This window comes from Tachypleus tridentatus, chromosome 7 (assembly GCF_004210375.1).
Source record: "Tachypleus tridentatus isolate NWPU-2018 chromosome 7, ASM421037v1, whole genome shotgun sequence".
Classification (NCBI taxonomy): domain Eukaryota; kingdom Metazoa; phylum Arthropoda; class Merostomata; order Xiphosura; family Limulidae; genus Tachypleus; species Tachypleus tridentatus.
The window spans coordinates 5,088,215-5,113,411 of NC_134831.1; the positions used below are offsets into that span (position 1 = coordinate 5,088,215).

Genomic DNA, 25,197 nt, shown 5'->3' on the forward strand with positions numbered 1-25,197 from the left:
ATATTGAAATCCTTGAGTATTGTATTTTTATGCCCTCTCTGTATAATAGACTAGTTGATCAAGGGCGTCATAGCGGCGTCTCACTAACGCGCACAGCTGTTATTAGCACACAAGAACAAAAACTGCTGAAGATTAACATTTCGTTTGATAAAATGGATGACTTTTTTTTAATAGGAATCGTTAATCGAGTTTAAATTTAAATAATATTTTATAGGTTCATTTAAACCCTATGTAGGCGTGTTTAAATTAACATATTTCCTAATAAACTTTTGTAGGCGTGTTTAAATTAACATATTTCCCAATAAACATATGTAGGCGTGCTAAAATTAACATATTTCTTCTCTCAATTTAGACGTTCTGTAAGTTTTTCTGTGTTCCATTTATAAAAGACTAATATCGACCGCAAAATATGACGCCAGCTGGGTCCTTGAAAATATTCATCTCACAGAACATTCAAATGTAATAAACAGTCCCTGTTTAAAAAAAATTTAAAAACTCTAGCGTTAGAACAAGAGCTTTGCGGTAAAGAGATTGCCTGTAAAATTGATTGTTCTCTTTTAAATACATTTGTTGCAATGTTCGGTCCCATTTCGAACCTAATCTCTTTAAATTTTCCACTTTTCCGTTTACCATATTTCCATTCATGGCACACAGTTACAGACAAAAGACGAGTCGTAAAACACGAAAGAAGATACATTTATATCAATTTTATGATAGAGAAATTACATTTATATGACTTATATGATAAAGAAGTTACATCTACTGAAAAATAATACTGCTGTGTATAGTATAACCAAGGTTAGAGTTAAACCTTTTTTTTTTCCAATAAAGGCGAAGCTCGAATGCTCAGCTATATGTAAATTGAAATGCTTGGACAGCATTTTAATTAAAACCTCTAACCCGTCTCGTTCCAGGGAATCAGTTAGCACAATACTCTGAAGAAATGCCCACGTTTTGTTTTTCTGAAACGTTTTTGAACCCATTATTGCCAATAGACATCACTGAATTCTAAAACATACTCTTTTATTAATTATTTACGTACCAAATTGTTGATCACCAATGACTTTAAATACTACCTTTAACTGCTATGTATTTTAGAAAAAAAATAAAGGATTTCATCCATCTTGTTTATGTACATTGAGTGTTTCAACAAGAGACATACACGTAAAATGACCTGATATTAGTTGGTAAAAGAGTAGTCCAAAAGATAGTGGTTGGTGGTGTTTACTAGTTTTTAATTTTCTTTTATTTTGCCATTACTAATTTAGGAACTATATTTAGCAGTGCATGACTAAAAAAAAAGACAGCTAGTCATTACCACCCACCGCCAACTCTTGGGCTACTCTTTTACCAACGAATAGTGGGATTGATCGACACCTTATAACGCCCCCACGGCTGGGAGGGCGAGTATGTTCGGTATGACGGGGATTTTTAATTTTTTTTATACTTGGTAGTCGTTTAGGTTTTAAAGACCATTGAGGGGAAACCCCAAAGGCAAACCTGGTGTGACGGGGATTTGAACCAGCGACCCTTAAATTACGAATCGAACGCCCTAACCAGCTCGCCATGCCGGGAGAAGTTTTATGTGTGTGTGCATATATAAATATTGGCAATAATGCATTTATCTGCAACGGTGCCTATCTGGTCAAAATTCGTCTTGGTAAGTATATTCAAACAGTGCATTGTCATAAGAAAAACAGCATATAGAGAAATATCTTCGACGAAACAATATAGAAAGGTTGTATAGCTTGTTCGTTGCAATAAAAATAAATAAATTTCTTGAACGTTACTTAAATGTCTTTGTTTTTCGGGTCTCGTTGTTGGTTTAAAGTACATGACCAGTTATTATCCCTCTGTCCCACGTCTGGGAACAAACCCCAGATTCTAGCATAACAAGTATGTAAACAATTATACATCAGGAGACAGACATTTTGGAGATTCAGGCTCAACATATAATTAGATGTAAAAGAATCCGTGGGATTTCCCAATGATTATTAGCTGTACATCTATGTCATACATGTTAAAACTTATATACTTTAATGGAGTTTGTTTTCAGGAATTTGAATCTGCATGATATTGAGAAATAAATTATTGTTTGTTTGATTTTTGAATTTCGCACAAAGCTACTCGAGGTCTATCTGTGCTAGCCGTCCCTAATTTAGCAGTGTAAGACTAGAGGGAAGGCAGCTAGTCATCACCACCCACCGCCAACTATTGGGCTACTCTTTTACCAACGAATAGTGGGATTGACCGTAACATTATAACGCCCCCACGGCTGAAAGGGCGAGCATGTTTTTCTGCGACCGGGATTCGAACCCGCGAAATAAATTATTGATAATGTTTGAGACAGAATAAGTTATAGATTATAGGTGCCTTTCGACAGAATGTATTATGGTCCACAGGTGTCTTTAGGTAGAACAAATTATAGATTATAAGTGCCTTTCGACAGAATAAGGTATAGATTATTGGTGTCTTTAGGTAGAATAAGTTATAGATTACTTATGCCTTTGGACATAATAAGTTACAAATTATAGGTGCCTGTAGAAAAATACCGTAACCGCTTGGAAGTTTCAGTATTATTCCCCAAACAAAATGGACAACAAATATAATACTATTCATCTTTAGTGTACAACAATTAAACATGACGTCAAGTTTGATTATTGTACATCTACACATGACGTCAAGTTTGATTATTGTACATTTACACATGACGCCAAGTTTCTACGACAACACGATTTATACTATTCTTATTTTTAGAATAATATCATACGTGTTTGTTTGATTCACTATTATCGCTCAAGGCAGCTAGTCAGCAGCACCCAACTGAAATTGAGAATTGCTCGTCACCCATGATCCCAAAGAATGGAGCGCGTTTTTTAGTGCAACGGGACGCGAACTTTAGCTCTTGGATATACAATCCGAACACGATAACTACTAGGTTACCCCCAACTTAAAGATTGGCTAAGTTAATTTGGAATAACGCGCAAAGCTACACAAGGGCTATCTGCGCTAGAATTCCCTGATTTGGCAGTGGTAGACTAGAGCTTTTCTTGAGCTAGTTATTACCACCCAGCGCCAGCTCTTGGCGCTGCTCTTTTAAGAACGAATAGTGGGAATGAAAATCACAGTGTAACCCCCCCAACCCCCCAAGATCAAAAGGCGAGCGTATTTGATGGGACAGGGAATACAAACCTCGACCGGTAGACTGCAAGCTAGACGCCCTAAACACTTTGCCGTGCCAAGCCTCCAGCTAAAAGTTATCCAACTTTACGAGAAAATCCGAAAGACAAGATGTTTCTTAGACAAGTTCATCTAATCGTTGTCAAAGATTTATTTATAAGTGTTCATAAATAAATAGAACCACCACTAAAAGGAGGAATACGTAAAAATGTAATTTCATTCTAAATAGTAGCCACCCTGCCCCATAGTGGTTCAGCCTTAAGTCTGTAGACTAACGACAATAAACTGTGAGTTTCCGTATCCTTGGTGAACAGAGCACAGCTAGACTATTTTGTATATTTGTGGTTAATAACAAAACTAAATCTGAACAGTAGAGAATACAATAATACACGCATCTGAACTGACAAAGTGCATTTATTCGAACAGGGTGAATGATATCATGTGGCACAACGACAAGCTTTAGGGTTGTAACACTAAAAACCACATTTCAATAGCCATGGTTGGCGTAGCACAGATAGTTTACTGTGTAGCTTTGCGCGTAACATTAAAGAAACAAAACTAATATCTGATCTGTACGTATTATCAACTCTGATCGAAATTTGTTTAGTAAAATAACTGATTTGTTTAATGGTAAGAACATTTAAACCACGTGCTGAATTACATCTCATTGTTTACTGGGTTTGAACAGTTAGTATTCGTGAATGAGCATTATAAAATCCGGTCAAACTAAACGCTGACCTTTAATTGTGTATCGATAGAAAATTCACAATAATTTATTCCATTGGAAATAAATTCTATCGTTTTAAACAAATATACTTTTATAGTTCCTTTGCCAATTTTATTGGTGTATTTTTCCCTGGGGTTGAACGTGTACGCCAGCTAATATACATAGGAATAGATAAGGAATTTCTGCTTTAATTGGAACATACAAAATATACACCACTCTCTAGCTGCGTGTTATTTATGCGAGTTGTTTTTTTTTCTGTTCGTAAATCCACTGTAAGCTTGTAACAGTTAATTAGCTGTCTAACCATCCAACGCAAGAAAACATAGGAGCCTCCCGGGAATAACATAAATAATGGAACAGATCCCAAAACTAATCCCCCCGAGTCACTCTATGGGGTGCCATCAGGATGTCTTCAAAGTATGGCAGAGATAGATTTAATAGTACAGGAAATATAGAGACGCCCTTGGTAAATGACGTAGAGACCAGATCTGAGGAATGTCTTCCGATAACACCACCACAACAATGATCCTGATGGTTCATGTAAAGATTGAGTACAGTGTAGGAGTGAAAAGCAGAAAGACAGACAGATAAAACTCTTCTACTTTATATATACATATATATGAGAAAGAACTTTCAGGGTACCGTGATTTATACTTCAGATTTACAACGCTAAAATCTGGGGTTCGATTCCTTTTGGTGGAAGAAAGGGAATCCACACAAACATTAAATTTTCTATAGCACAACATACAAATAGTATGAACAAAGGTCACACAAACGTCTTGTACATCTCAAAGACTGCACTAGCACTCTTTATAGAGGAGTGCAATGAGAAAATGGCCGTCACTGTTGCACTAATACACTTACTCAGGTGAAGTTTCTACTTCAGTAGCTGATAGGAAAACCCGCTTCTTAAGTTATACCCACTTTGATCTGTGACCTTATAATTTCGACCCATTAGACAATGCTGCATTCAATGACAGTCAATTAATTAATAACGTTTGTTTATTTGTTTTAAATTTCGCGTAAAGCTACACAAGGGCTATCTGCGCTAGTCGTCCCTAATTTAGCAGTATAAGACTAGAGGAAAGACAGCTAGTTATCACCATTACCAACAAATAATTGGATTGACTTTCACATTATAACGCCCCCACGGCTAAAAGGGTGCGTATGATTAGTACGACGGGGATTTGAGCCCGCAACCTTCAGATTACGAGTCGAGCACCCTGGCCATGCCGGGCCAATCGATAACGAGAAACAGCATAGAAAGTTATTAACAGCTGAGTGTTGAAAACGGGTAATATAATGGACCCCCTTACAGCCACAACTTTCTTCGATACCTCTTCCTACGAAGTCATCCTGACAATCATATATTTATACCACGTTTAATTGCATTCATATTAAATGTTTAAAGTTTATGCTAAACATTTGGTGAAGCAGTAATGACTACAGTAGTAATATTTTATATTTTCATTAAGTTGTATGAAACTTGTGGTTTATGTGTTATTTATCATAGCATCAACCTTTTTTTAAACTTCGTAACTTGAATTAAGAGCAGGTACTGAGCCTTATACCGAATAATCATAACAAGCAGGAAAACAAAACAATAATATTTAAAATTATTTTCAACAATAATTATCTTCCCTCCTTCTACTACGTGGAATCCAACCCCAGATTTTAGCGTTTTAGATCCACAAATTTATCGCTGACCTACTGAGAGTTTAGGTGGTTGCTTTGAATTTCGCGCAAAGCTACACGAGGGTTATTTGCGCTAGCAGTCCCTAATATAGCAGTGTGAGGCTAAAGGGAAAGCAGCTAGTCATCATCACCCACCGCTAACTCTTGGGCTACTCATTTACCAACGAATAATTGAATTGACCATCACATTATAATGCTCCCACGGCTGAAAGGGCGAGCATATTTGGTGTGACGGGGATTCGAACTCGCAACCCTCAGATTACGAGTCGATTACCTTAACCACCTGGCCATGCTGGGCCTTTCGCGATATTCATATTGAGAGTCAAATTCCCAAACAACCAGGTCATGTGGGGCCACTATATGCAATCTTAAATTTTCTTAGACATTCTTAAACACTAAACACATCAGAACTTATTCTAGAAGGCGTGTTAAACTATGAAACCTCAGTGGTAAATCTGCAGGTTTACAGCACTAAAAATCGGTTTTAATTACAGAGGTTGGATGCATATAAATAAGCCCTCATGCAATTTTACGCTTAACAGCAATCAAACCGAACTATAAATACGTTAAAGTGTACAAAGTTATCTTCAAATATAGAAAAATCAAATTCTAATTATTTTTAGAAAAGAAGTGAATAACTAATACGTTTATTGAGGAACGTTATTTTTCTATCTTTTGTTTGAGAAAAAATCTACAATTATGAATTAACATAAATTCTCCGACTTATACACCAAACCTGAGCTTCACTACTTGACATTACGAAGCGTTACAAACTGTAAAACAATTCATGTTTTTCTCATGTAACGTCAACTCCACTTCATATCCATGATTAAATTATAAATGTTGATGTTTAGAGGATGGGGGATAATAATGACGGTGATCGAGTTCTTAAAGCACTTTCTCATGTCTAACGAAATTTAGCCAATGGTTTATGGTTTCAAACATGCTCGCCCTTTCAGCCGTGGGGACGTTATAATGCTATGGTCAATCCTACTAAAGTTGGAGGTGGGTGATGATGATTAGCTGCATTTCTTATAGTCTTATGCTACTAAATTAGGGACGGATAGCACAGATAGCCTTCGTGTAACTTTGCGCGAGGGAAGGCAGCTAGTCATCATCAACCACCGCCAACTCTTGAGCTCCTCTTTTACCAACGAATAGTGGGATTGACCACACATTATATCCACCCCACAGCTGAAAGGGTGAGCATGTTTGGTGCGACCGAGATTCGAACCCGCGACCCTCAGATTACGAATCGAACGCCTTACCCCACCTGGCCATGCCGGGCCATCATGAAAGAAGAAATTTATGATTTATTGTAATATATTAGGTTGAGGAATAATTCGTGAGCGTTTTTAAATAATTTCATTCAAGCATTACATGCAAGACTATACAATACTTCAATGCATGAGCATATTACACCCAAAACATTTATTATGATACTTTATTTCATGTAATACCTAGGTATATAGTAGGCATTGTTTTAAACGAAACTGCAAGAAATTAAATGCGAAAAGCAGATGGTGTCGAAAATTCTCGATTTTGTCCACTTGACATTCCATTTAATGAGCTGAAAATGAAAGCAAAAATTAAAGACATATGAAAATCAAACACACCATCTATTAGAGCAAAAAATTATCTACCAAATGACATGAAATATTTTGCGAAAGCGTTTCATTTATGAATATATTTTTTTAATTTGAAAAAACGCTCACGAATTATTCCTCAACCCAATATTTTGTAACTCAGCCAGTGGGCTTATAACACTAAAAATCGGGTTTCGATACCAACGGTAGGCAGTGTATAGATGATAACCTGCTGTGTATCTTTGTGGTTTACAACAAACAAACAAGCTTCAATTCTAGATATATTTCAACACAATCCTTTTGTGCGCATCAGTTAGCCTTTCTAATCTTGTTAAACATTAAACTCAGATTTGAGTTAGCTGACATCTTATTAACTGTGATAACGTTCTGTTACCTTCACTTCACGTGACTGAAACTCATATTCCTTTACTTCTTTTGTTTCAGTCTCTCTGTACTTTCAACAGATCGTCTGACGCAGCTAGGCCTAATACGAGAGCAAACAACTCAAATCACTAGGCCTAATACAAGGGCAAACCCACTTAAACCACTTAGTACGTCAAACAAGACTCTCACTGTTGGTAAACATGAATGTATTTGTGCGGGTAAGTATTAAATTCAAGTGGATTCGATATCTTGACAGTCTCAGCTAAACGAAAGCAATCATTCTAGTATATAATCGTATTAGGCCATACGAGCTCATTCGATTAACGCGGAACGACAACATTGTCATAATAACGATTTTAACCAATATAAACAGTTCCATTGATGCCAGAACTGAGTCTGAAAGTCAGAATAATGAGTTTAGAGATATTAACTCACGCGTTTCTCCAGGATACGATCGAATTGTGAACCGTCAATATATTTGATATATAAGATGTTAATGTCTTCACTGAAATATGCCTTTAATGAGCACAGTTTGAATAAGTAGATTAGAAACAACTACCGTCACAAATTTAAAATTCAATGCTCATCGTATAAAAAACGTAACCACAAGCCCTACTCTTTACTAACCTTTTATCCGTTTTTATAAACATGATTAAGAAGGCGAAGATAAAAGAAAAAAGCATATAAAATTAGTCATATGTTATAACATTATATATTCACACTGCACTCAACTGTCGGTGACAATATACTGTAAATATAAAACAAACAATTAATAATGTTATTGGTGGTTCTGCTAGCTGGCAGTATTATTGCTGGTTATAACTTCCTATAAATGTTGAGTCAAACTAACAAGGGTTACTAATAAGGGGAAGGTTTCCCCAGTAACAGTAAAACTCATTAACAAATGATAAATTGATAACAGAGGTCACTGTTAAGGGGAAGGATCCCCCAGTAACGGTAAAACTCATTAACAAGTGATAACTTGATAATAGAGGTCACTGTTAAGGGGAAGGATCCCCCAGTAACGGTAAAAGTCATTGACAAGTGATAAATCGATAACAAAGGAACTTGAGGGGAAGGATCCCCCAGTAACTGTAGAATTCATTGACAAGTGATAAACTGATAACAAAGTCGTTATCAGACTCGTTAAGGGGAAGAATCCCTTAGTAACGGTAAAACTGATTGGCAAATAGTAAATTGGAAGATAATTGGAATTCGCCTTTATGTTTTATATCCCAAACATATTACGGGCTGAATAATTCGTAACAATAAATTAACAGCATCAATGAAGCATATTATTGAAATCATTTCCTACATCTTGACCTAGTGTAGGGAGTGAAAGACGACTTAAAACACCGGAACATAACACACCCTTTTCCACTATATAAAACATACCTATAGAGGTTTTGCGTGTGACGTCACTCTTGACCTAGTTACTGCTGACCGCTATGATGGGTGGCATGCTCGGCGTGTTTATATTCCAACACAAGGGTGATACATAGTCAAAAGTGCGCGATGGTACACTCGTGTTGTGCATTTAACTGTTCAAATCGACATGGACAGGTGGAAAATGTGTCATACTACAGATTTCCTAAAGATCCCGACCGAAGAAGACGATGGATTGCAGCTGTCAATAGGAAAAACTGGACATCCCCAGAGCACACCAGACTTTGTAGTAAACATTTTGTGTCAGGTATGTATAATTCATCTATAGCCAGGCTGAATAAATTGAAACTTACACGCATGATATATGTATAGCAGAACACACTGCAGCACCAGTCAAAGAAATGATTTTGCACACTTTTCTTTTACTTTTAAATAACTGAATAGTAAATTTACTGAAGGAACAATATCATTCATGATGAATAGGTTATATAGCAATTTGTACATTAAGACAAAATGTTAATATCTCTTAAAGGACCAATTTAAGTGATTCATCAGAAAACCACAACTGGCACAAGATTAAAAAGTGTGCAGATAATTACTTTGTTGGCTGTACATTCAGTTGTTAAACAATGTTCAGCATATTCAGTTATATATATATATATTTAGTTAAAAGTGTACAGTGTATCTGTTGTATATATAAATATTATCTGATGATGCCTGTGGATCTATATCTTAACTAAATTATTGTACTCTGTTTCAGGGACGAAGAGTGATGATCCCCTATCACCTGACTATGTACCTTCCATATTTCATTTTACACGTTCTCCCCTGAAGAGAAGGAAAGCTGCTGAATTGTGTAAACATGAAAACAGGAGAGAAGTGACCAAAAGGAGAAAAGAACAACAAAAGAGACATGAAGCTGCTGCTGGGCTGCTTGACCTTGCTTTCATAGAATCTGCTGGCACTGCTGCCACTGATAGCAGCTGTACTGATTCTGCTGATGAACTTGAAACAACCTAGACAATTAGGTGTCTTAATATCATTATACAAACATGTATAGAAGTGCTCCTGGGCTAGAGCTTTGACAACAGTCAGTACACATGTAGTACAATAATATTGAACCATTTATTAAAATGGGGGCCCTACTTTACTTCAGTATCTAGTCTTCGTCTAAAATGTAGTTAAATCTATCATACAGAGTACATGATACATGTATGTAATATAACATGATGTACAAACCTTTGCTGTAATGATGACTTTATCCGACGTTGCCCTGGTTATCTGGACATTCTGTACAAATCCTGCCACAAAGTACTTGTACGCATCAAGGCTTTTGTAACCTTTTAGACTTTCATTTGTATAGGTGGAAGTCCTGTTTATCAAATATATATAAATGTCACCATATGTAATATTTGGCAGATCTACTCCGGCAACAGTCTGACTCTGAGCAACGTTGTCTTGGCTGGATATTACTGGCGTAAATACACGTGGTGGGAGCATATACGGGTCTCCTACACCCAGTTCCTTCACTTTTTCCTCATACCTGGCCTTATCAGCACCTGTCAGGTGTGCTACAAGTGATGAAAAGCCAGCGGCATCCATTTACATGTAAATAGTACTGAATACAGCAGTTGTTAACTCGTTCAGTCATGCGGGACACTTGCCACCCAATATGGCGGTATGTTTACAAACCTCGTTGTGGTCACCTGACACTAATAGGTTCACGCAAAACCTCTATTTGGTTTAAATTGAAAGCATATCGATCAGATCATAAGTTGTTAATACCGATATCTGTATTTTTTCAGATTTCAATATTCCATTGGCGAGTTACGTTTTGAAACTTTTCGAATTTTTTATTATTTACTCGTGATGACTTTATGGGGATAGTTTTCACTTTCTGTATGTTTGGTTTGGTTTGTCCTAAGTGTTGAAGTCGTCATTGTGCCAAGTCGAATAACAGGTGTGACTCCCACGCTTGAAAATAGTCATTTATCTTGTTCTCAGTGTGTTGCCTTATGTCTGTACTTCTTTCCCCGCACCACTTCCTATCTCTTTCTTGATGTTGTTGTTTCTTCTAGTCCACTTCGTGTCCTATTTCAACAGTAAATTATTCTGTTTCTTCCACACTAGGCCATTCTCGAGTCCACTGTGGGACAGCAGTAAGTCTTCGGATTTACAATTCTAGAAAGAAGGGGTTCGATATGGTCTTGCGAAAAGAAGGCACATAAATCATTCTCTAAATTTAGATTCTATTTCACCAGTTTGTGGGTTTCTCCTTTCCTGAATGGATTCTTAATCTAATATATCCGCATATTTTAATTAGTAGCTGCCTCCGATCTGATATTTATAAAAGAATGCCAGCCCTTAATGGAGTAATATTCACGACTTACAATAATCGACTTTCTGATATTTTTTTATCATCAGATATTCCTATTTAAGCTGGGTTGAAGTAACACCAATTAGAAAAGGAGTTCTCTGCCTCTCAAAAAACAATCACCACGTAAAAGACCCCTGTTGTTTTCGAATTTTAATAGTGGATTTGATCATCTAAACAGGACATTATCTCCGAATTAATGGAAGATAAAATCAAACTTCAATGATTCATCAGAATTACAAATCTCCAAGATCTGACCTATCTGATATGCATGATCGATAAAAGCAGTGCGATCATTGATCATCTTCGTTGCCAAAGTTTGGTTTGCTAGAATTTCGAGCAAAGCTACACGAGGACTATCTGCGCTAGCCATTACTAATTTAGCAGTGTAAAACAATTATCTTTTAAACAAATGGTGGGATTGACCGTCACATTATAACAACCCCACGGCTAAAAGGACGAGCATGTCTGGTGTAACGATAATTCAAACCCGCGACCCTCGAATTACCCTCAGAGTCGATCCCCCTAAACACCTGACCATGCTTACCATGAAGAGAATGAATACAATATATATGTGATTTAGAACCTGTAGGTATATAGACGTGTTTCCACAAATGAAGGTGGCTAAGGCGCTAGAATCGTAATTCAAGGGTCGCGGGTTCGAATCCCCGTTACACCAAACATTGCTGTGGACCATTATAATGTGACGGTTAACCCCACTATTCGTTGGTAAAAGAGCAGCCCAAGAGTTGACGGTGGGTGGTGATGACTAACTGCCTTTCATCCAGTCTTGTACTACTAAATTAGGGACGGATAACGCAGATAGCCCTTGAGTAGCTTTGCACGAAATTCAAAACAAACCAACTGAAACCACAATATTCGATACTTCTCAATATCTTTTGTGATGTCCATAAATGTGACTGTCGTTTCGATGTAATAGTAATGACACAGAAGTAATTCATAAAATACGCAGTAAACATATACATGTATCTTTAATCAGCGTATTTTTGTATGACGCAGTTTCTATTATTGCGCCCCCTAGTAGTACAATGGTATGTCTGCTGAATTCTACTTCTAGAAACAAGCTTCGATACCCGTGGTGTAGGTTTGTACTTTATAACAAAACAACAACGATATTTTATTGCTAGAAAACGTTTCACTCCATTTCTTAAAATACCCAAGCAATTGAAACTTTGTGACGTGTGCGCTGAACCGATGAAACTTAAGTAAACTTCTTATCTCACAGCTGTTCCAAAACCATCAAATAGCTTATAAAATGTAATTACAAAGATAAATCTATGTTTGTAAAACTCTTAAAATAACTTATCCCGGTGAGCCAGTGGTATGTTACGGACTTAAAACGCTAAAATTCGAGGCTCTAATGCGTAGCTGTGCACAAACTAGCTAACTAACTCACTTATTGTATGAAAATGTTTAATCCATTTTATAAAAATTGGCCAGACAAGTTTTGGAAACTAAGAAAACGTAATGAACTCGATGTACTCGTATTCTGAGGGTCACGGTACCGAATCCCAGTCACACAAAGCATGCTCACCCTTTCAATTGTGAGGTTGTTATAATGTGACGGTCAATCCCAATATTCCTTGGTAAATAGCAGCCCAAGAGTTGGCGGCGAGGGATGATAACTTGCTACCTTCTCTCTAGTCTTACACTGCTAAATTATTGACGACTAGTGCAGACAGCCATAATGTAGTCTTACGTAAAATTTAAAAAACAAACAAACAAAATAATAAAATTGTATATATATATATGCTTGAAGTTAGACTGGCTGGATGCCGAACAGAAATCTAATATGTAGAACTGGTTTTACACTCGAAAAGCTCAGGTCCATACACCACTATAAGAGGTTATTTTTAGGCTTAATTGCGTGAAAAAATAGTCAGTCATCAGTTGGTGACGTTTCGTTCATGCTTCGTCCTAGAGAATACAGATCCCGACAGCACGAACTTTGCTTGCTATTTTCTGGAAACCGGAGAACACGTTGTTGATCTTGAATCATTATTTTTCTCCTGAATTTCCATAAATATCTCTTGAAACAATAGAACAAACACTCCTGTGTGAAACCACGCCTTCCTCTCGTGCTACTTACACCCCAAATGGTCAACATTTTATTTGTTGTATGGAAAGTGTCTGTGTTTGCTTCTTCTTTGCTTATATTAACAAAAGGACTAATTATACGTGTTTCTTACATCAGATTGATTTTAGAGCTTCAATAAAAAGAGTTTACGGACTTTTAAAATACAAGGTTTAAGGTAGGTATAAATCAAATGAAAGTCAAGAACATTTGGAATGGTTCCACTAAGAATAATTTAATAAAATGAAAGTTTTGTCTACTTAATAGTCTTGTATTTATACGAATTCCCGGTTATTCTGATCAAAAGAAGATGAAAATCGTAGACTTGTGTCTTCTATAACATTAGTAAATATTGTGGGTACGTTTCAATTATTGTTTTAATTTCATACAACCGCGCAAGTAACATGTTGCTTGAGATATTAGAAATATATACCAAATTAGCATATGAAGCAACTCCCTGTAATTGTACACTAATTTCATACAACCAAGTAAATAACACGTTTCCTGAGGTAGTGAAATATACCATATTATGGTATCTAATATATGTGTGTATGTTTCCTTATACCAAAGATTTACTATAATTATTACGCTGTGTAATCTCACCTTATGATTCTGGTAAGTTTATTTTAGGTCTATTATAAATATACTGTTATTATTACGTTGTGTTATCTCACCATATGATTCTGTAAAGTTTATTTTAGATCTATTATAAATATACTATAATTATTACGTTGTGTTATTTCTCCTTATAATTCTGTAAAGTTTATTTGAGGTCTATTATAAATATACTATAATTATCACGTTGTTATCTCACCTTATGATTCTGTAAAGTTTATTTTAGGCCTGTCGTTGTTCTATCCTAATTCGTATTGTTCTAATATAGTTTATATTATGGTAATTTGTTTCAAGAAAAGAATGATATTATATTGATGACAGAATTTTTTATCTTGTGTATTTTTTACTTACATTTCAAAGTTTACATTTATTTACTTCACATGCTGCTAAACATCAATTAATCCCTCAAATAATTACATATAACGGATACTATACACGTAAAGCCATTACAATGAGATATTGATTAATTTCTATCTGTAAACAACACTTACTTAACCCTTAATCGACAACCATATTCAATTGATGTTGCTACCTACAACAATCCCGTTTTTTAAGTTAAGAGCTAAACATCTTGTTGAGAAATGGAGAAACTTTAAGTTGATAAGTCGATAATCAAAGTTATAAAGACGAGGGAATTCCAGTTGAAAACAAAACAGTCAGAACGACACAAAGTATTATTTCTTCAAATTTCACAGACTACCTCCACCTACTGGAAATTAAAGTAACGCATTGTAATAAACGTGATAATATATTAAAGAAATTCGCATTAAAATTTTCGGGCTCTAAAGAAACTAAATAAACGCACAAAAATACATGTTCCATGAAACATTTTTTCTGTCCTACAGCAGCAACACAGGATAAGTAACTTACAAACAATTTAAACTGTTATGTCGAACCAGTTTTTAATGGTACGCCGCATAAGAAAAATTACTTGGATGTTTTGGAAAGGAAAAACTCTCGCTCAGATTTCAAATATATTTAATACACTGTAGTGCAAAATTTATACTTTTGTTCTTTTTTTATCATACTAATGGAGAATGGCCAATCGAAAAACATCATAAACCAAAAGAAAAACGTATGTGATCTACCACGTGCTCTAATGTGTACAAAGAGCCGAATGATAAGGCAAAAACACCACGAGTAATACAGCAACATTTATCCATTTTGTGGAGCTTGTCACTGAAAGTAAATAAATTGGTAGAGACATTAAAGTGTCATCAGGCCTGAAGGAATATTCTTAACACTGATGGAGATCTGAGTTAAAACGCATCTAGTACGCCATTTTTCTGCCAGAAATATTTGTTAAGAAATTTAAACTAACCTCATGTGCAACTATCGAGTATCATCGCTAGGGATCGCTTTGAACTGACTGAATGACTGACTGGACGTGGAATTGGTTGTTTCAGCTCGTGCTTAATATAGCACTTGAATGTTATTTACAAAGTGTAAAATTTTAAAATTTAATATCAGTGTTCTAGTTAATTATGCAAGTTTTTTTTCTAGATTTCCACCAGGCAGAATTATTTCATCAAAATGATTATGACTCGTCTGAGCATATCTGAGATATTTCCTGTGTCTTCGTTAGGTTTGGTTTGTTTTGAATTTTGCGCAAAGCTACACGAGGGTTATTCGCGTTAGCCGTCCCTAATTTAGCAGTGTAAGACTAGATAGAAGGCAGCTAGTCATCACCACTCACCGTTAACTCTTGGGCTATTCTTTTACCAACGAATAGTGGGATTGACCGTTACATTATAATGCCACCACGGCGGGAAGGGCGAGTATGTTTGGTGCGACAGGAATTCGAACCCGCGACCCTCGAATTACGAGTTGAGAGCCTTAACCACCTGGCCATGCCGGACCATCTGTCTTCGTAAGGCTCTCGTTTCCAGTTGAAAGCTTTCAGTGAAATGAGTTTTATGGAGCAAGAAACATTTGTATACAAAAAAATGACATTATGAGGCTGCTAATAATATTTTGGCAGAGGATAAAAACATCAAAACGTATATGAAAGTGACTTATCTGCGTTAACAAATTCTCAAGAAACTGTTAGAAGGTTAGAAACCTAACTCTTTATCTGAATACGAAACTGAACTTCTAAACACGGGTGCACATAGTTACCCTAAGCTAATTTCGACGAAACAACCCACCTAGATGGTAAATTTTAAGTTTGCACTTGAGTAGAGAAAATGTGTAGAATAAATTCATGGTAATAATGGAATGGTTCCAAAGTGTAATTTTCCTAGTATTCTATAGACAGCTTGAACCGTTTACCTAAACTGCAACTTAAAACTGACAAATGTATGGAGATAATAGCGTGTTGTTTGATGCTGCGTGTAAGATCTTTTACAGCAAATCTTATGTGTCAGGCGTGGCCTGCTGAATAGCTTGCTTCGACTATTAATCTGAGTTCATACATGGCTCGTGACAGATAAACCACTCTATTCGTTCAAACAAGAGCGACTGATAGACTCTAGTCTATCAGTTGAAAATTAAAGACTGCTGTGTACAGAAAACATTTATGTAGCTTTGCACAAAATGGTTGGAAACGTAGGTAATAATTGTGTGGTAATTGAACGAGATACCTAAGACACAGTCGATCTTCACAAATGAAGAGATTCGGGAATGTAACATGCAGAAAGAGAGGTAGAATTTAAAAGGACAAAACTTTTTTAACTTAAACATAAAGCTGCCCAATGTGCTATCTGTGTTCTGCACACTACGGGGATTAAAACCCGGTTTTGGTGTTGTAAGTTCGCAGACATACTGCTGTGCCACTGGGGTGGGAGTGGGCGGCAAGGAAAAATACAGTGGTTAAAACAAAATAAGAATAGAGAACTTTATTTCTCGAAAATGAAACAAATACAGCTTGTCTTCTGATTGGTCAAAAATTAAGTAAATGGAAAGACTGACTGAACCTATTTGAAGCCAGGACTGTGCTTGCTCTCTAACAGCTGACCAATCAGAAAGCATACACCGAAACTGGTAAGCAGTTCTCCTCCATTTGTCAGTTGCAAGGTGTACCCCAACCAAAAACTTAAAACTACGTATCTTGCAAGTTGAAACAAAATAAAACTGATAGTTTTACTAAAAGGTGTTCTCATTATGAAATTTAAAATGCTAAAATCTAGGGTTCGATTTCTTACCAATTGTGTTGCTGTGCTTTAAAGAAATGGTTACAATGGGAAATCACTATGGCGAAAAATATTTTCTAAACACTAGCATCAGAGATGATGGCCAAAAGAAAAATAGTTTCTAAACACTAGCATCAGAGATAATGGCCAAAAGAAAAATAGTTTCTAAACACTAGCATCAGTAATGATGGCCAAGCGAAGAAGTAGTTTCTAAACACTAGCATCAGGGATGATGGCCAAAAGAAAAATAGTTTCTAAACACTAGCATCAGTAATGATGGCCAAGCGAAGGAGTAGTTTCTAAACGCTAACATCAGAGATGATGGCCAAAAGAAAAATAGTGTCTAAACACTAGCATCAGAGATTATGGCCAAGTGAAAAAGAAGTTTCTAAACGCTAGCATCAGAGATGATGGCCAAAAGAAAAATAGTTTCTAAACACTAGCATCAGATATGATGGTCAAGTGAAAAAGAAGTTTCTAACCACTAGCATCAGAGATGATGGCCAAAATTAAGGTAGTTTCTGAACACTAGCACCATATATGAAAAAGCTTTATTATAGATGTACGACATTTAAACAAGATTTTGTTATATTCAGGCACAAAGAGAGACACAAGTACATGTAAGTAGTAGAAAACAGATATCACATGACCAGGTATTACGTCACAGTCTAATACAGATATTCTGGTATCCCGAAGTGCTGATTTCAGATGAATTGTTTTCTCCAGTTAAGATAGTTTACTCATGTTAGTTTCTTTGTTGAAAATTACAGGTTGTGTTTTTAGGTTGTTTTATGAGTTAATCAGAAACCTACACAATGGGCTATCTGTGCTCTGCCCACCACTGGTATCGAAACCCGGATTTTAGAGTTGTAAGTCCGCAGATATACCGCCGAGCCACTGGGGGTTTTTGTTATGGATATATTGTGGTTTTATGAGTTGCAATGGTGGGAGTTTTTTATTATTATTATTCTCGATGAATCTGGCTTCCAATTAGTTTTGGATCATCCAGTGTAAATGCTTAGTTTTATGTTCAGACTACTTTTTACTATCAGTTAGATGTTTCGTGTGATATGATACTACGATAATGCTTTCCAGTAAAGCAAGATATGTTGAAAATTATTATCAGTCTAACTACGATGTGACTTCACACAAATCACGATTTATAGCTCAGGCTTCACTGACGTAAGGTGTGAAGTTCACAAACTTTAGATATTTCCAGACACTTCTATATTGATTGGTTTTTTAAGACAATAATTTACAACTGTTAGTATTAACTTATGATGACGAGAAACCCACTTGAAGTAGAAATGTATTATCAAGACGGCTAGTATGGGTATTAAAACTTTAATTAAAATAATGTACAGAACAATGTATCGACCTTCTTAGATCGTCTTTAGATTAACATAGTTTTTGGTGGTTTCTTCTTTAAATTTCGCGTAAAGCTATACGACGGTTATCTGAACTAGCCGTACCTAATTTAATAGCGTAAGACTAGATGGAAGGCAGCTAGTTTTTACCACCAACCGACAGCTCTTGGGCTACTTTTTTACAAGCAAATAGTAGCATTGACCGTCAGATAATAAAGAACCCACGGTAGAAATGGCGAGCATGTTTGGTGTAACAGGGATTCGATCCCGCGACCCTCAAATTACGAGCCGAAGCCCTAACCACCTGGCCATGCCAGACCACTACTAATTTAGCTCCTGCAATAGATTTTTTGTGACTAACATAATTATACTGCAGAATAGAGATATTGTTTCTTATGAGCTTTGTACCTTGTCCCATCTATGGATTACCATGTGTTTTACTGAAGAGATGAAGAATTAGGCTGACCCATCAGTAAGGTGGTTTTATTTAATTCTATAATTGTAGAAATAATTTTGATAAAGTGCCAGGGACAATGGAGCGTGTAACTGTCTTAGCTTTGTGTCAAACGAAAGTTGTTGCTTACTGTTCATAGCTTGTTTCTAGATGTAGATGAGGAATTTCAAAATGAAGAACCACTAACCAAAGGGTCGCAAGTGTCAGGAAGATTGACAAATGTACACTACTGTTAAGATACTTAATATAAAGTGATTAATTGGGTGTTGGGTCTCAGTCAGGATGCAAATTATTCTAGGAGGCCTTGTACTGAGAACGATTGTAAACACATGGTATAAAGTATTGCCACATGAGGCTCGGCATGATCTGGTGGATGAGACATTCGACTCGCAGTCTGGAGGTCGTGGGATCGAATCCCGTTTCAGAACTTGCTAGCCCTTTTTTGTAGTGGAAGTGTTATAATGTGATGGTCTATCCCACCTTTTACTGTTAAAGAGCTGGAGGTTGGTGAGGTCGACTAACTGCCTTCCCTTTACTCAAACACTTCAAAATTATGGACGGCTTAGTATAGATAGCTCTCGAGTGGTTAAGAGCGATAACCAAGCCAAACAACCACTCGAGGGACATAACTCATTCTTGTCCATTAGTGTTAAATCAAGTTGGGTGTATAAATCTTTCTAGATGCATTGTTTCATTATTCAACCTATTTCTGTAGAACATGTTCTTTTAAAACCTCTGAGAGTAAGAATAGTTGCTCTGAGGGGCGGAAGGAAAAGCTATGAGGTTAACCTTTCAGAATATGTAAATGCATTTGTTTATTATTTGCGTTACTTTATAAGTTTTTATTAAGTAATCAAATACGTTTCACCAAACTTGATAAAGGGACAGAAAAATATCTTTGGCAGCATTGATTATTACTACTTTAACAGTTTCTATCAGTGTTTGCTGAGCTTAAAATTACCAGACAGGGATGAATTTTTTAGCTTGTGCAAGATTTAAGTCAGACCTGCTATTGTATCAAACAGTGATATTTATAATTTATATAGAAAGCATTTTAACAACTGTATACTATTTGTAAAAAGTACAGTTATTTTCAAACACATCCAAAAGTCATATTTTTTTCTAGGTTACTTCATTTCCAGGTCTGTGGACTTACAACTCTAGAAGTCGCGTTCCGATATCCCTGATGGGCAGAGTACAGATTGTTAATTGTCCAGCTTTGTGCTTAACTACAAACGAACGAACAAACTTCATTTCAACTAATTAAAAACATTTAGTAAATACTGTAAACAAGAACAATCTTCACTCAAGTGATTCTTAAACATTTTCTAAAACATTTATAAAATCAGCGGAGCAAAAGTAGAATTGTGATAAGCCTTATAATTCCTTAGCAAATTAGTTCTAATATACTCAAACTACAGAGTACGGTCTTAGTTTGTGTAATTTTAATATACTCAAACTACAGAGTACAGTCTTAGTTCGTGTAATTCTAATATACTCAAACTATAGAGTACAGTCTGAGTTTGTGTAGTTCTAATATACTCAAACTATAGAGTACAGTCTGAGTTTGTGTAGTTGTAATATACTTAAACTATAGAGTACAGTCTGAGTTTGTGTAGTTCCAATATACTCAAACTACAGAGTACAGTGTGAGTTTGTGGAGTTCTAAGATACTCAAACTATAGAGTGCAATCTAAATTTGTGTTGTTCTAATACCCTTAAACTATAGAGTACATTCTGACTTTGTATAGTTCTAATGTACTCAAACTATAAAGTACAATCTAAATTTGTGCTCTAGGTGCGCAACTCTAATTGTAGTTTCACAGCAATAGAGGGTAAAAAATATAAAACATTTAGATAAGTTCAAAACATAGAAAACCAATGTGAACCAAAACATATGTCATAGAATTATTGTTTGCAAGTTTCTTAGGCTCTCAACGGGGAATCGAGTCCTCCCAGGTGTTAGCACTGTAAGTCCATAAAATTACTGCTCACCGACCGTGTGACTTAAATGATTAGCCTTTGAAATCTACCACCATGTAGGTAACTACTTATGTTTCATTGTGGTTATTGTTGTTACTGTAGTTGATTGTTTTTGTCAGTTCTTTACTCTTTTGAAAAGAAATGGCGACTCTTTTAATTAAGTTGAAACCAATATGCTAGCATTTAGAAAAATTAATTCGGTTTTATTAAGTTACAGTACCGATAAGACTTGCTGTTTTAAACATGTTAACAAAGAGGTTGTAGATTAAGTTGTTTTAGTAAATACTGTCGAAAATAACTGTTTTTTCACTGATATTCCAATCTGACGAATTGTCGTATTCTAAGTAATTTATGCACTTACTCTACAAATTCCGGCATGCCATTTCTTTTATTAAACTGTATTTTGTTATTTATCTATGAAATACTGCGTAATATGGTTTAACATGTGTTGTGTTACTGTTGATCCACTTAGGTTCAAGGGTTTAACGGCTTTCCAGTGGCAAAGCAGTAAATCTGAAGACGTATAACGCTAAAAGCTAGGTTTGAGTAACTGTGATTGGTACACCACAGATGGCGTATTGTATAACACTGGGCTCGACTGCGAAATAAATAAATAAAAATTAAATATTGAGATCAACCTATCGTCAAAAACAATAACTGAAAGTTTTGTTTGTTAGTTGGTTTTGAATTTCGCTCAAAGCTGCTTGAGGACTGTCTGCGCTAGCTGTTCCTAATTTTAAAGAGATAGACTAGAAGGAAGACAGACAGTAAACACCATCCACCGCCAATTCTTGGGCTACCCTTTTACCAACGAATAATGGAATTGACCGTCATATAACAAGCTCCCATGACCGAAAGGACGAGCATGCTCAGTGACGGATTTCAATCCCGCCACCTACAGACTGTGAATTGAGTTTCCCAATCATTAGATCATTTAATTTAAATGAACGAAGAACTGGTTAGAAACATAAAAGTACTCGTAATTGTATATTGGTAACAAAATAAATAACACATGATTTTCGAACTACTTCTTAGTTATTTGCAGTTTTCCTAATTTTTGGTGAACAATATTAAAATATTAAGGATATCAGGTACGAGAAAAGCGACATTTGTACAGAAACAAACATTTCTTTTATTAGTATGTCACGTGGCTAATTTTTTAAATATGTATTTCGTCACTTTTAATTTAAATAAAGGATATTTTCGGTTACTTGCGGTTCGAAAAAAAGTACAACTTCGGATTCACTTTTTGACTTGATGGTTTAATATAACATTTTCCCCTCTAAGAATGTTTATATCATCCAGTATTATATTAAATAATAATAATACATCCACTGATGATTATATAAACATTAACTGAATTTCCTTGAATAACAAAAGATTAGGTAAATGTTTTTTTTTTAGTTTCCGTCCTCTTTATACACTTAAGCCTTTTTTTTTGTTGATGTCGAAAAACCAACTTGAAATAAAAATGTATCTCAGAACAGCTAGTATGGGTATTAACACTATTATTGATAAGCAGAGAACAACGTTTCAACCTTCCTTGGTCATCGGCTCATTTCATCTCATATAACAGAGCAACCAGTCAGATGCATATATGACATTATTTGAATACAAGTTGTTTGAGTTTTGACGGATTATGACGGAAATCGTCTAGCTCTTCTACCCGTAGCGGATGTTGTGACCTGCCTGGAAATCATTTCGCACAGTATGCTCTGTTTTCATCTCAAATGCTTGTTATTACGAGGGCTTAAAAGAGCGTTGCGTTTTACGTCCACTTTAGACGTTAGAATTGAATACTTTACCATTGCAGCCGTACATAACCAAAGACAAGAAAAACAAATGAGAACCTACTGGCTGTTACCTGGACGTGCTAAAGCTAAAAGTTAGTTGTAATGAGTTTGCTGAGTTTGGCGCACGAACAAACACGTATTTTGTTAAATTTTTAGTTTACTCTCCTCACTTATTGATCACAAATATTTTTAGGATATTAAATTTTTATATCATATGTTGTATTAACTGTCGGTGTAAAATACTTGTACCACACTTGAAAACAAAGACAAGAAATCTCTCTCTAAAACTCTCGAAATATATATCCTTATATATTACTTATACCAACCTCAACGTTCAGATTTGTCGCTCAGATAAACCTGGAATTCTTAGCTTCTATTCGTCCTAATCAGTTTACCCCGTCCGCTTGTTGCTATGAGCTAAACGACGCACGTGCTAGAGTCCTACATTGCTACTAAAACACAATAACTAATGCGTTCTAGTTCTCTAGGTAATAAAAATACGTGTGTAGTAGCCCTGTCTTTTCGTCAGCGGTTGCAAACACAGTACACTCCATACGTTGAACATGTGCCATGCTCAAAGTAGGAAAAGCCGCCTCCTGCCAGCGCAGGTGCAATACGTTTCCGTTGGCGACGTCAGGGAAAGCTTCTGGTTGTGATGTGTGGCGAGAAACTATTGAAGGTATGCTTTGCGTAAATTATTAGACTTTCCCTTAAGAAAACATCAATTATGACGAAGCAGAATCCTGTTTAACTACTCAGTTTTTACAAAGTATTCTGAATTATTTATGTAGGTTTTAAGTTACGAAAAGCAAAAACAAAATTCAGGCGTATAACTTATCGAAGCGTTCATGATGTCCAGAAACTCGGCTGTGGCCGTTACTCTCAACACAATAACTTAATTACTTTAACGTGGTCAATCAGCAACTTTCATTTTTGTAGTTAACCACCGATATATACCACACACTTAGGGATCACACATATTACGCCCGTTTTTAAAGTTGTTTAGCGCATGGCTATCTGTGCTGGGGACACCACGAGTATCGAAACAAAGAATTTAGCGGTTGGAGCTGTTTGATTGGCGTATTAGACCTATCCCTGATGCAGATTACACACTGTAATAAAGATAGCAAGGAGGTTTAAGTTTTATTTGAAAGGAAACTTTGCTCTTATGAATAGCGTCTTTTCAATGACCCTGGATTCGAATCCGACCTGAGTTTAAACAAACATCATTTTTATTTCATTAACACATCACTTAAAAAGAAAAGCGTGGATCTCTGGACTTCTGCACTGGTCAATTTGGTTCAAATTTGTGCAATACTAAAAATATTTCCCTCAATTTAAAGAAAGCGCGTGCGTTATTTGAGACAGTGAACCCCCTGTGATGGAAAATAGGGTGTTGTTAAGTAGCTGAGTTCCTTCTGACCGGTAGTTCAAAATTAGAAACGGCCTCTTTAGTTCAGCTATAAACATAAAATAAATATAAGATTAACAAAAAACACGTTTTAGGTTCGTGTTTATTCCCGTTTCAAAGGAAAGTAAAATTATATGGTTCAAAAATAATATTCAAGAAACGAATATTAGAAAAGTTAAGAGATGTGTTATTCTGAACTGTATTTAAATGAACTCATTATTTTATCAGTGAAATCATTTCAAGAACTAAATATCTGAGGAAGTAATATATAAATTCGTTACGTTTTTATAGTGCATTACATACGTATCTCTTTTTTTACCTGAAAAAACGCTTAAGAGGCCCGGCATGTCCAAGCGTATTAAGGCGTTCGACTCCTAATCTGAGGATTGCGGGTTCGAATCTCGGTCACGCCAAACATGCTCGCCCTCCCAGCCGTGGGAGCGTTATAATGTGACGGTCAATCCCACTATTCGTTAGTAAAAGAGTAGTCCAAAAGTTGGCGGCGGGTGGTGACCACCAGCTGTCCTCCCTCTAGTCTTATACCACTAAATTGGGGACGGCTAGCGCAGATAGCCCTGGTGTAGCTTTGCGCGAAATTCAAAACAAACCAAACCTTATTATGCCGTAGCGGCAAGATCTATTTGTTAATGAAAAGGCTTAGTATTTTTGGGGTTTTTTCAGGCATGCCTGACAAAATTAATGAATTTCGGAATACTAGAACATTTTTAATACATGTTCTGAAATCTAACATTCAATTACCCGTGAGAGCTTTGTTTTAAAAAAAAATTCACCAATGGTTTTTACAAAATTAAATTTATGACGATATTTTTAGAATATATTTACAGCTTCGGTTGACTAAATTAGACTGATGGGAGATGGCGCTGTTGACAAGATGACGTTTACGGCATGCAGAAATAATTAATCCTCCGAGAAAGCTAAGATACAGACTTAAATTACGTTGCCATTTCATTACATAAATCTTGTCCTGTACATCATTTTGGAATTATAAATTAAGA

General features: G+C 35.9%; 2 protein-coding genes across 2 annotated transcripts in view; one reads left to right on the forward strand and one right to left on the reverse strand.

Annotated features, from left to right (window-relative positions):
• Nucleotides 1–23,391, reverse strand: part of LOC143255035 (transmembrane protein 114-like) — an 81,636-nt gene extending 58,245 nt beyond the window's left edge. Inside the window, exon 1 of the mRNA XM_076510054.1 lies at nucleotides 23,097–23,391. The gene's annotated coding sequence lies outside the window, so the exon portion shown is untranslated. The remainder of the gene's footprint in view (nucleotides 1–23,096) is intronic.
• Nucleotides 8,787–10,639, forward strand: LOC143257932 (THAP domain-containing protein 2-like). Its single transcript, XM_076517006.1, has 2 exons — nucleotides 8,787–9,265; nucleotides 9,719–10,639. Exons 1-2 carry the CDS (start codon nucleotides 9,088–9,090, stop codon nucleotides 9,976–9,978), a joined length of 438 nt encoding a protein of 145 aa, XP_076373121.1. The 5' UTR covers nucleotides 8,787–9,087; the 3' UTR covers nucleotides 9,979–10,639.
• Nucleotides 23,392–25,197: the final 1,806 nt, after the last annotated feature.